The 13,762-nt window shown below is 36.2% G+C and overlaps 1 protein-coding gene across 1 annotated transcript in view; it reads left to right on the top strand.

Annotated features, from left to right (window-relative positions):
* The first annotated feature begins 2,730 nt into the window (after positions 1-2,730).
* Positions 2,731-13,762, top strand: part of LOC134790403 (laminin subunit alpha-1) — a 113,326-nt gene continuing 102,294 nt past the window's right edge. Inside the window, exon 1 of the mRNA XM_063761170.1 lies at positions 2,731-2,965. Coding sequence (XP_063617240.1) covers positions 2,731-2,965 — 235 coding nt within the window. The remainder of the gene's footprint in view (positions 2,966-13,762) is intronic.

Here is a 13,762-nt window from a genome sequence, read left to right as displayed (position 1 = left end):
AGGATTTACCGGTAAAACCTAGGTTTTGCCGTACTTCGGGCTTTTACAGTAACATGTACACAACTAAATACATATATATTCTATAATACATATTACCTACATATATACAAAAACTACAATACCGCACACATCCTTTAAATTAAGTTTTGTCTGCTAGCCATAACCTTTTTAAATTCGCCTTTAGCGATGCGACCGATTGACACTTGTATGTAGAGAAAGATGCGGGCGAAAGCTATTTCTTATATAAAATCGTTACAACTTGTTTATCCACTCACATGCTTGATATTTTTCAGTGACCTCTATTATTATAATAAAATAAGGGTGACAGCTGGTAGCTACAGTTACCAAAAGCAAGTGAGTGGTTATTAAATATTTATATTTATTAATGAATCATTTCGAATGTTAGCCTAAACAAAGTCACATTGTTTTCAATATCCGAGTGTAGTGACCCCTGAAACTTGCTTGATAAATGATAACATTTGATCCAAATGTAGATTTAATATGGATTTAATGGATTGATTTAACTATTATACAAGATAGCTGTTAAATAGATAAGTTATAAAAGTATTCAGTATTTCTAACGGGATATTTAACTAATATTAGATACCTCTATACTCTAATATGAAATGTAATAAACTTTTAATCTGCTCATATACATTATTATTATATCAACCAAATTTTACTAGCTTTTTAAAATAAAAATACATACCTCCCCTAAATAAAGATCCTTCAAATTCAACCCTAAAGGAGTTGGAAATGGAGTTGAAAGTTTAAACCACTTCTACCCCTAGAAATTGGGTACAAACCACAATTAAATACCTATTACCAGTAAGTATACCTACCTTTTTCCGCGTAACGCATACCTAAGCCTTTTGAAAAAACTGGCTAAATTTATCACGATATTATGTCATCAGGCCAATGGCCTGATAAGTCACGTCATTAATGAGCGACCCTGACAAGGCCATGTATTCATAAAAACTGATGAACAAAAAAGAAGTCGACAGTGGGTCCAAAGTGTGAGTGGGTAAATATGATTATGTTATTACTGAATGTTTTATTTTAAATATCAAAATGTCATGAAAGTGAAGGAAGCGAAAGCGGTATGTCAGGATCGTAGCAAGTGGAAATCCGTGGTCTCTGCCTACCCCTCCGGGAAATAGGGTTGATTATATGTATGTATGTATGTATGTATCAAAAGTAACAAGGTATATGGTACTCGTACTTTGCCGTAATAAAAACATGAAACATGGTCAATTGGTCACATATTTTTCAAGGTTTTTGTTTTCAGCCTGCAACGATTACAAATTCCAAGGAATTATCATATCAATGATAAACTGACAGAAAAAAACTAAAATCCTACAAAAGCTCTGCATCAAAACTATACTCTTTTCATGTGTCTACACCAGTTTATACCTGAACGCACCTGAAGTTGTCAGCGAATCATTGGCTTTTTTCGTCACCTTTCAAATTTTTATGGTTTTTGGCCAAAAAACCGTCAAACTATCTCTTATCACTAAAAGGTTAAGAACCTCTACACTGAGTGCGACAGTACAAAACTACAAAACAATATATTTCGACGTCGACTTCCTAAGGATACAATTACAAACCCGCTCACGCAAAAGCTTTCCTCATTTTCATTCATAAGTGTACTAACTCTTAACTGATCATCAGAGTGTCTTATGTCTTTGGAATAAGGTATAAGATGTGTCAGTTAATAGATGATGGTGTAATGGCATTTAGCCGGCTTGGTTGGCCAGTCTCCACAGTTCTGCCGGCGCGTTTGTACGCGCTGTGCGCGCGTTGCTCGACTATTACGCGCGTCGAAAAATAGTAAATGTGGAAAACAGATTTTTGAAAAGTTTAATGAAAAATACGGATTCGGTGTTGTAAATTAAATAGTTAGGTATTTAAGTTTGAAAATCGTGAAAGTGTTAGATGAGAAAAAAATTGTGATCAAAATGAAAGCTGATAAGGATATGACTAAAAAGAAAAGTTTGAAAATATCATTTGTGTGATTTAAAAATATGCTAAATCGATGATTTAGAAATAGCGCAGTGTCAAAGTGTAACCAATGAAAATCAGTCTAGCATCGTATCAAAATCATAAATCAGTTTAAGTAATTACCATTCAGTATTACCTAACCCTTTGCCTATGTATTACTTGTGATTGTTGTAATAAATGCTTTATTTGTAAGTGGTTTAATTAATTACATTAGATCACGAAAGATTGAGTTAAAATAAATAAGTCAATTGAAAAGTGTGTCACCACTTACGAATCAGTTTGATGAAAACAACGAGTAGATAAAGTCATTGCTATTTAGGTATGAACATTTATTTAATTCGCGAATCGGTGTGGTTTAATCAAAAGCCAATAAACCAAATCAACCGTGATCATTCAATTTAAATATGGATAAGTTTTGAGTACTCGTAATAACTGATACTATCTGATCATTATTTTTTTCTCGTGATCATACTGATGACGTGATGACCAATTCAGCAAGTGGTCGTAGATTTTTTCTGTTGAACAAATAATTTCTTATGTTATGACACACTTTGATAACAACATAGTGATAGTCCGATAGTGATGTTATACTTAACAAAATCTTTGTGGCCAAAAGTGATGAGACCAGTTTCACAGATCAGAGAAATGACCACATAGACACACATCTGATCTTAAATCTTAGTGACCAATGATGTTACCAGTGATAATTTCTGACCACATAAATGCGTGATGCGTTGGCTACTCCCTGTGGTGGTCACTCTGGTGGCCACATCAATGGCCGCCGGGCCACGCCGCTGCGCTGGTCGGCTGGCCAGAGAACGGCTTAAGGCCGCCGAGAAGATACGAGACAAGAGATACTTCCTTCTCTGTTGCGCACCATCGTGCGGGCAGAGGAAGACGCGGCCTCCAGTCGCTACGACAAAGTATCAGCCGTATCATAGGACCTGGTTCGGATTGAAGTATGGTACGTTTATAATACTAATATATACCCGCGGCTCCGTCTGTATCCGATTTTCATCATTTCCCCCTAGAAGGTAAATTTTGGAAGTATCCTTATGTACTTATATGTAAAGCCTGACCAGGAATATATGATCACGCGCCATGTTGCGGAATTTCACTGGAACTAATATTTTCATACTATACTGAGCTGTACCCTATACACAAGAAATACAGCGCCCTCCTGACAATGATCATATATTACTGGTCAGGCTTTATATTCTCGGGAGGGTCAAACACAGCAACAAAGCTATGACTCGTGTTTCATTCTTGCGAAAATTATAATTATCTTTAGGTACAGAATTACATCTTAGACTTAAATAGTCAACACAGTACCCACTTTTCGGTGCGAGTCAAAATTCTGTACAGTGTTATACCGTGTGTAAAGTTCACTGAAGCCATTATAATAAGAATAACTGAAGTATCGTTTACTGTTGTATTTAATGCCCTATTACCGCTAATTGTCTACACATTACGTGCTATTGATGATTATTGCCCATTTGGTTTATAGCCTAAGAGACGAATACAAACATTCCTAAATCGTAAAATATAAAAAGATTATTTCCGAAATCGTTTTGGTATACATTTTTACTTATTACTTCTTCGTTACTTATCATAAGCAGTAACTTATAAATACCTATGAGGTAAAAATAAAATATTCTTCAAATATAATACTTCTATATCTGCTGTATGAAATCATATGAGGTCATGTGGGGTATGAGAAAACAAGTTTATTTTGCTCGGGGCAAGAGAAATACTATGAGAATTCCCTACAAGTGTTTCTCTTGCCCCAATGTTTATCTTACCCCATCTAACGTTATAGAGTGTATCGTTCAATACAGATAAAACGAAGGGCAAAGATAGAACATTTTAAATGCTACCTATCGATATGAACATACTAAATAATTATACCATCATACCTACACGTCAATTTGTAATTTAAGTAGGTACACAATAGAAGTTGCGTACCAAAATATAAATTAGCATATATATGTGAAAAACTCTATTATACGGTTAAAGATTATTTATTCTCATAAGAATTATTTATTATCGTTATGGTTGCAAAATAAATATTAACGTGATAACTACACATCGGTACACTTAAAAGATTAGTTCAATTAGTTCCTTTTTTTAGTGGTTTCTTTTTCTCAACTCGTATAGGAAGAACATTGTAACATCACTAGTTTGTTAGAAATTGACAAGTGCCACGAGTTACCGATGTGTGCTCATCACTAATCTTTTAAGTGCTACCTAAATGCCACGAGTTACCGATGTGTAGCTGATAACCAAATCTCACTTGAATATTTCAAAAACATTATGGAACGCAAACTACCTTGTGTTATTACCGTACGGTTCTATGACTATAAAATTGTGGTAGTCATTAGTGAGTTTCGTCTCTCGGACTACACAGCCCTAACTCGGTAACTATAAAGGAAGGAACGTACAATCTTGACGCGCAATACTAATTTACAGCCAATTATGCGCGCGCGCAGCGGTGGGGTGCGAGATTTAAAAAAAAACTTAACATACTCAGCCCCTTGAGACTTATTCGAACTTTTAAATTATATATCTAAAATAGATAATAATTATTATCTAATATACAATAGATAATCATAATCATAATCATTCATTCGATGCATCCATGGTATTTTACAAAGGTGTTTAGTTTAATTGAGTACAGCATGGACCCAACAAGGGCGTGGCAACATAATAATATTATACGTATGTGAGGTATACACTTTTCTATGGCACATAATATATAGGATATAATACAAACAGAAAAAAAATATTTAAAAATTAATACATTAAAAATGACTACTTATGTAAATTTTTAAACACGTATAAAATCTCTGAGAAACAAAAATATTCAGGCTCACACAAATAAATGGCCTACCGGGCTCCGAACACAGGACCACCAGCTCCGCAGGGTCACTAGCTAATTGTCCGTGTATGTCTGTAAGTTTGGGGATAAGTAAACCAGCAGCCTAAACCTGTGACCTTTGCAATCGGGGCCGACACTTCCGCACGGCCAAGATTTCGCAGTATTTTGACTTGACCTAATTTTACTTGGCGCCGTTCCGTAGAGCAGAGTTGGGTGTATTGGGAATGTGGTTGGAAGAGGTTGCCCGAACTGCTCAGGACCGAAGTCACTGGAAGATTATGATTTCAGCCCTACACTCCACAGAGAGTAAAAGTATGAAAATGAATAGAGATTAGATATAATACTATCTATATACCACTAACTTATAACCGTAATAATCCGTAACCCTGACAAATCTGATAGAGTTAGACCAATACAAGTCTGCAACGATTTTGATAGCACACGCAGTCCAAGTGTTATTTTAAACGTCAAACTTCTATGAAATTATGATGTCTAAATAACACTTGCACTGCGTATGCTACAAAAACGTTGCAGACTTTTCTTGGTCTAACACTATAATCGAGATTTTCCATACCTTTGCAAATAACTAAAACTTATTAGTTAAATTAGAATACTGTTTACTGACTGAGACAGGTCATCGCCCTTCATCTATATTCCGTAACCCAGAACCCTGCTAAATCGGAACCCCTGGTGTTATAGTCAGATCGTAAAAAGTCTGCAGCGATTTTGATAGCCCACGCAGTGCAAGTGTCATTTTAAACGTCAATCTTCTATGAAATTATGACGTATACATAACACTTACACTGCGTGGGCTATCAAATCCGCTGCAGACTTTGTTTGGTGCGACTCTAAATCCCTTTGAACAGCGCGCCAAGCGGGATGTTTTGGAAACTCAAACGCGTACGTCATGTCACGCTATCGAATGAAATACACTAGGGGTAGGGGAGATTTTCCATACGTTTGCAAATAGGGAGTATTACTGCAATGTTTTGCCGCCAGAGTGCAGCACTGATTTGTTTAGTAAACCATAGAGTAACTTAGACATACTAGGCCTTAAACAGTTTTTTGACAAGTTTTCACTATGACATTAATGCACCAAGGCGGTTAGTTTACAGGTGGCCTACCGCGAAGCGGGAAAATCGAAATTTCTTTATCTGCCTCTCTATCGATCGAATGAGGAAGAGTGATAGAGAGGCAGAAACCGAACTTTAGATTGTCGTATTTCACGGTAGGCCATGTGATTGACCTAGTGACACATGATGTGTCATTGATGACGTCAATGAGGTTTGTTTACTGTATGTGCTAGTGGTCTCACCTACGCAGAGCTTTGCCTAATATTCCCTATTGTTAAACCTTATTAGTTAAATACTGTCTATCAGTAAACTGTGGCAGGTCATCGCCCCGCATCGCTATTCCGTAACCCTGCCAAATCTGATATAACCGAGATTTTTCGATATCGACCCGTCTCGGGCGTGAGAAAAGGGTCGCCGGTTCGATTCCCCGATAAAACCCGATCTTCCGTCACACCGACATTGCTCGGACTGCGACGTAAGGATGGGGGTTTTCAGAAAACCAGTAACATTTACTTTTTTTCGAAAAACCATCAAGTTTTGGGTCATTTAGACAGAATCACGAGTACTATTAAATGAGACAAAGAAAAAAAGTGTCCCCAGTTTTTCATACAAATTTTGGGTGTCAGTTTTGTGACCGTCCATACAAAATGTATGTGAATATGCGTCACAAAATTGACATTTTTTTTGGGATACATTTTTTTTTATTTTTAATCGATAGTTTAATTTCTCTTTCAATCATTTAAGGTAAGTGGGGTAAGACTTTCACCGGGGCAAGACAAACACTTGTATGAAATCCTCATACTGTTTGTCTTGTCTCGAGCAAAATAAAATATGTTCGTCTGACCCCACCTTACCTTACAGCTCAAGTGTCAAAATCAAATCCTGCACTAGTAACACCTTTAAGGGGCCCACTGATTAACAGTCCGCCGGACGGTATTGGCCTGTCAGTTAGAACAAAATTTTGACAGTTCCGAACAACTGACAGGCCGATACCGTCCGGCGGACTGTTAATCAGTGGGCCCCTTTAGATCGTCACTATCTAAAGGCGTTATATTCATCTAAGCATCAAGTAAAACGGACTGACGTCTTACAAAAATCGCAATTAGTCTGCCGGTCAAGGCTACCCAGAACCCCATAACGCTCTGGGCATTGGCCTTTGCCGATGCGCAAGAGATCGAGTCTAAATTTGAATATGGAATACGATCGTTCATCAATATAACCTTAGTATCAAAATGTCTTAAGCGACATTATATTCTCACCAGCTGTATCAAAATAACCATTATAGTCTGACCTGTGATTAGGTTATGGTTGTTATATATTGCGAGGTTGATTATATACTGGTATATTTTGGAAATATTGTAAAGTTTGTGCCGTTTTGAAAAAAGAATCGATACGTCAGATAGCTTTTAAGAAACATTATGTTTTAAAGTGTTTAAAAAGGTTGTTATGAGTTTATGACGCTTTTTGTTTCTTTATTGCGATTTTTATACGAGGAAGCTACTAATCGTACGAGTATTATACATTTTATGGTGTACAGCTAGTTGACTTAAAATATAGGGAAAAAAAAGACTAAAATGTCACTTCCAGTTTAAAAATATCAGTGCATAAGCATGTAGTGTAGATATTTTTGCGTGCTTATAAAATAGGTATAGTTTTATCCTCAAACCTAATAGGACTAATTGGCAAAACAGCTTGTGCAAAACAATTTTTTGGGTGGGCATACCTAAATACAAAATAATATAAAGAAATCATTTTCTTACATTTATGGATTACCTAGTGCAGCGACCAAGGAGATAAACTTTGACTATCGAAATAAGTACCTACTGAAATGTTTTTTCTTTTAATCCTGACTTATAACACAAACTATATAATTGTTGGTGTAAATGTAATTTATTTGTTTATAATTGTTCTAATTTGTAGTTTATTTAATTTATGAATGCCGTTAAGTTTTCATGTGTGGGAAAATAAAACAGACGTACATAAATTATACTGTTGAAAGATTAAAGACTGAACAGTAATCATATAAATCATTATGCTTTTAACTTGTTTCCTTGTATTTTATCAAATTGATGACGTTTCTGTGGGTTTAATTGCATACAATCGCACCTGAGGCAATTTTTGTTCGGTATAATAATTAGAAATATTAATAATTGTTAACAAACTGTCTGAATTAATTGTCTAAAAACATCGATACCGACAGTGTTAAAAATATGTTAACATTACCCTAATATATTATGGGCAATAAGGTCGTCTATACATATTTGGGGCACTTTGTCCGTATCTGTATTGTTAGACGTGACTGTATATGACTGGTATGTATATTTGAGCGTTATCCAAAAAAATATTTTAACCCTGATTCTCTCAGATCCTGATCTTTTTGGGTTCTTCCCACCCAGAATCGCTAGCATACTGAATATGCTAAATAAGGGTCCTAATAATTTGTATGGAAATTTTAATTTCCGCTACGTCACGCACATACGATTGAAAAAAATAATCACACTAAAACGTGACGTAATGTAACGGACATTTTGGGACATATTTATTTAATGGGTAGGATGGAAAATGCTGACGATCTCTTATTTTTTGTCTGCGAGACAAAGAATGTCCAGATTTTTCAGAGTTAGGTTTCCTTCCAGTATTGATTTTTTGGGACACGCTAATTATGTATACCTAAATGCATAAATCTCGCCATAATTCTCGATCTATCTCGATTTATCGAGGTATATATTCGCCAGACACGTCTACTAGACCATTTTGACGTAAGCAAGGGATTCTACTAAACCTATCAGCCGTTTCAAATACATATAGATAAATATAGAAATATAAATCGTACTTCCTGTACATTTAGGTTTCTAGAGCGGATTTGAAGATAAGCTGTAACATTTATAGTCTTACTACTTTCTTGAATCTTATCACAAACGTGTAAAGTGTATAATCGATTGTACTGTAGTTACTGAAAGAATTTACTCCAAATACTTAAGTTTGTACCTTATAATAAAGTGGAGTAGGTACAAATTGTATTGAACGTTGGTCGTCAGTTTTTGGAGTGACAGGCGATGACAATATGATCTCATTAGTGAATATTAATGACTAATGTTCCCAATACACGTGTTGTCTGTGTGTCCTTGAGTGGCGTAAAGGGGCCCACTGATTAACAGTCCGCCGGACGGTATCGGCCAGTCAGTTGTTCGGAACTGTCAAAACTGACAGACCGATACCGTCCGGCGGACTGTTAATCAGTGGGCCCCTTAATATTTGAAGAGTTCCCTTGGTTTCTTCAGGACCCCGTCATCAGATACTGATCTGATGACAGTGTGACATACCTAAGCCTTTTCAAGCCCAAGAAAAGTCTGCAACGAATTTGATAGCATACGCAGTGCAAGTGTTATTTATACGTCATCATTTCATAGAAGTTCGATGTTTAAAATAACACTTTCACTGCGTGTGATATCAAAATCGTTGCAGACATACAATCTTGGTCTAACTATATCTCCAAAACTCCAAACGTCCTCTAATTGGAGGATATACTTAAGAAAACCGTACAAGACCGAGTCGGACTCGCCCACCGAGTACTTTTTACCCGACTACGGCAACGCAAAAGGAGGGTTATGATTTTGACCGGTATGTATGTGGGTGGGTATGTATGTATGTTCATTTTTAGTATTTGTTGTTATAGCGGCATCAGAAATACATCATCTGTCTAGCTATCACGGTTCATGAGATACAGCCTGGTGACGGACAGACAGACGGACGGACAGCGGAGTCTTAGTAATAGGGTCCCGTATTTACCCATTGGGTACGGAACCCTAAAAACTAGGATACCGGGAATTAAAAACCTTAATTTTTGGAATCAGTTGAAAATAAGTAGATAAATTAAATATACATAAGCCACAGTGATTTCTGATTAAGTAAATAACACAACTAAAATAAATAAACATAGGCATCTAAGGCGGACTAGAGTAGAGTAAAAACGAAATTCGATGAAACCATGAATTCGTCGCACGTAACTAAAGTAATTTACCTACTGGTTGCGTAGGTAAGTAAGTAGGTACATTTAAATTCAGCTAATATAAATGCAAAGATACGCCAAGCACTGAAATCACTTGCACGGAAAGCTCAATACAAGATTTCAAGCCTTGTGTTGTTGCTAATCGAACTCAGATTTCGCCAATCTGTATAAGTATATTAGATAACCTGCCGCCGCGGAGTGGAACGCAGCCATTCTGTACAAATTACTAATAGGTACTGTACTTATTTTGTGTTTTAAAAGTTTGCGTAGCTAATATAAATGCAAATCCCGCTTTGCATAGCGGGGGAGGTCCATGCGTCGCGCCGCCATGATTGATGCAAGCGCGCATGATTGAGACCTCAAAAGTCAGGACAACGACGCAAGCGCCATATATACAACGTGAGGATTTATTCCAATGATTTCTAGAGAGTCTAGGGGGAAAAGGTAACTGTCTATTTTTCAATAAATACTTTTATACATTCAAAATACTTAATATATGTAATTTTTTTTCGGAGCAAAGGAATTTTGTATTAGCTATAAGTGGAAACTGTTTTAGCTTATGTTCTAACTATATCTTTTACCTTGTTGTATTATTATGTATGTGCTGTATGTTTCCCAAATAAATAAATTAAATTAAATTTTACCTACATTTTTTTAATGACATATCAACTACTGTGAATATGCCATAATTTTCCAATAAAGACATTTTACATTTTTCAAATCCATTTTCAAAAGAGTTCTAATACTATACCGGATATTTATAGTTACAGTTTCCAGCAGCATGCAGCATCCTACAATCGCTGCAATTCTGCACAGCAATTTTTCCGCTAAAATAAATAATTTCACACCGTACCGTACACCAGATAATTATTAGAAAAACATATTAAAAGCAGATATACTTATTTAAACATTCTTTCTATTTTATAAATCGGATTGAAATATAAAAAGTAAGAGTTGGCCGTGACGTCACTATACTCGTTTTCATATAAATTCCGTATAAGCAAATCGTTTTGACAGTTCTAAATAAAAAAGAAGCTGATTTGTCTAGTAGGAAAGTAGCCTATTAAAATTTGTTTACCCTGTATTTTGTGTTTCGAAGCTCGATTCAGAAGATAAGGTGTTGTTGTTAGTAGTAATACCATTCTCGGTATTTTCGATTCTGATCTTTTCAGCTGTTATGGTACACGCTGTACTATGTCTTATACGTCGTTCTATAACAATTCTCTAGTCTATGTTTACCAAGTTATCGAGCATGTCGGCTAAGATGTATCTGAAACTATTACGAGATGATAACGTTGCTCAACTTTGTGATAGAATAATCTGCGATAGTTACGCATATTGCTTCAATCGGGTTTATTTATCCTCAAATACCGTAAAATGGGGTGAGTAGGCGCAAAACTGACATTCAATCCTCGATAACATTTTATTTTTACTTATGCTAACTGAATGGTGTATATAATAAATGTTCCGGACGTTTGTATTTTAGTTTTTATTTTATTTTGGGTAGTTCCATTACATAACTTTGACGATAAAAAAGAAAACTCACCTCACCCCGTAGTCCCTCGTATTTGGGGTGAGTTGGGTTTTCATACAAAGGTGATTTTGGGAAATTGTTGGATCGTTTTTTTTTATTATGAGTATTACTATAGCTCCATTTTAAATTGGAATACATTATTTTTGCAGCAGTAGCCTGAAAAACCCATCTCATCCCCCTTTCAACCCTTCTCTCCCCATTCATAAACCAACTTTCCCCGCGAAACCTACTCACCCCATTTTACGGTACGCATACTTATCAAAACTTGGCCTGTTTGATATATAAATAAGATGTGATCGGAGGTCACTGTTTACTATCTGTGCATCGCTAGCGAAATTGAAAACGGGTGACATTGTATGGGAAATTTATTAAAGAGATCCTATTTTTATTGCTCTATGGTTCTTTGGAGGATTGCAGCTCTAACCTATATCTGGTGGCTGATTTGTTTTTTTTTAGGGTTCCGTACCCAAAGGGTAAAACGGGACCCTATTACTAAGACTTCACTGTCCGTCCGTCCGTCCGTCCGTCCGTCCGTCCGTCCGTCCGTCCGTCCGTCCGTCCGTCTGTCACCAGGCTGTATCTCACGAACCGTGATAGCTAGACAGTTGAAATTTTCACAGATGATGTATTTCTGTTGCCGCTATAACAACAAATACTAAAAACAGAATAAAATAAAGATTTAAATGGGGCTCCCATACAACAAACGTGATTTTTGACCAAAGTTAAGCAACGTCGGGAGTGGTCAGTACTTGGATGGGTGGCCGTTTTTTTTTTCTTTTTTTTCTTTTTTTTTTTGCATTATGGTACGGAACCCTTCGTGCGCGAGTCCGACTCGCACTTGCCCGGTTTTTTTTTATTACAATGACTTAATCGCGTAAAATTAAGTTTTAAATTTACCTCCGACGTTTCGAGGACGGCGTTGTCCCTGTTGTCTCGGAGAAGACTGGATCGGAGGTAAATTTGTGAATAATAATGAGTAAATACCGTGAAAGTTTAAATCAGTGTAGGTATTATTACATGATTTTCATGCCATTTTATACCAAAACTCAGTATAATCGAGTGTATGTTGGTATTGTTGGTTTCTTGTTATCGTATAGCAAAGAAAGTCCTATTACATAATCAAAATGCAGTTTTAGTCTTTAATGAAGCACCTTATCCTTCTTTATAATATTTGCATAAGTGTTAGCGAATCCATGGTCTAATAAAACATGGTCTTCTATTCCCAGAGTGACACGGGCCTACGTCACAATAACATTGCCACTTTATTTCAACATAACATGTTACATGGGTACATTATACCTATGGTTAATAAGTTTCAATATTTCTGTATAATTTTATAATTTTCATTTATATGTATTTTATCTTAAATTTTACAATAACACGTCATTTTTAATTATTCGTTAGCAATATCTTTCGATTCACGAAAGAAATTTCAGACGTTCGGGTAATTCTATTTACATTACTGGCTACACAGGATAGCGCTGTCACATTTGACAATTCGGATCTAGATAACTTCATGCCCTGACCGTCATCCTTGTCGAACGCGTGTTAATTGTTATTTCCTTCTCGCTCAGTGTCAGCAGTCGCAGTGTTTTCCAAACTTTTCACGTCGTAAGCTTGGTTATTAATCTTTTACTGTGAATTAGTTTTTCAAACGTTTGTCTTGTATAGATAAATAAAGTTTAATTTAATACATTAGATTTGTTTTATTTTACTATGTTTCTACATGAATAACTTAAAATTAATGCCGTTAAAATAATTTTCACTGTTGGTTAAAATTCTCCCACATTTTAAAGTTTGAGAACCTGTAAACAGCATGATGACGTAGGCCCGTGTCAGTTAGGTCATACGCGAATCTCGGAATAGAGTACCAGGCGGAGTATATTATTATACCATGAGCGAATCGTAAGGTAAGTACCTAGCAAGAAACACAATCCGAACTTAAAAAAATATTCCTAATATGAAATCTCTCTCAGTTCTCGCTCGCTTTATCTAAGTTTACATAGAAGTACGAGATGTGAGTAACATAATATCAAATCAAGTTCAGATTTGAAAGTCAGAAAGCAGCTAGAGCAGGTGTTTATTTTGATGCGCATAAACGGGACCTGAGGGCCTACCGCGAAGCGCGTTCGACGTGTTGCCTCCCTGTCACACTTAAGTACGAATTTACAAGTGCGACAGAGAGGCAACACGTCAAACGTTGTTCGCGGTAGGCCTTCTGAGCCAACGGGACCGATTCGATAATTCACAACTGCATAATGCATTAT

This window comes from Cydia splendana, chromosome 5 (assembly GCF_910591565.1).
Source record: "Cydia splendana chromosome 5, ilCydSple1.2, whole genome shotgun sequence".
NCBI classification, from domain to species: domain Eukaryota; kingdom Metazoa; phylum Arthropoda; class Insecta; order Lepidoptera; family Tortricidae; genus Cydia; species Cydia splendana.
This window is presented reverse-complemented; position numbering and strand designations above follow the sequence as displayed.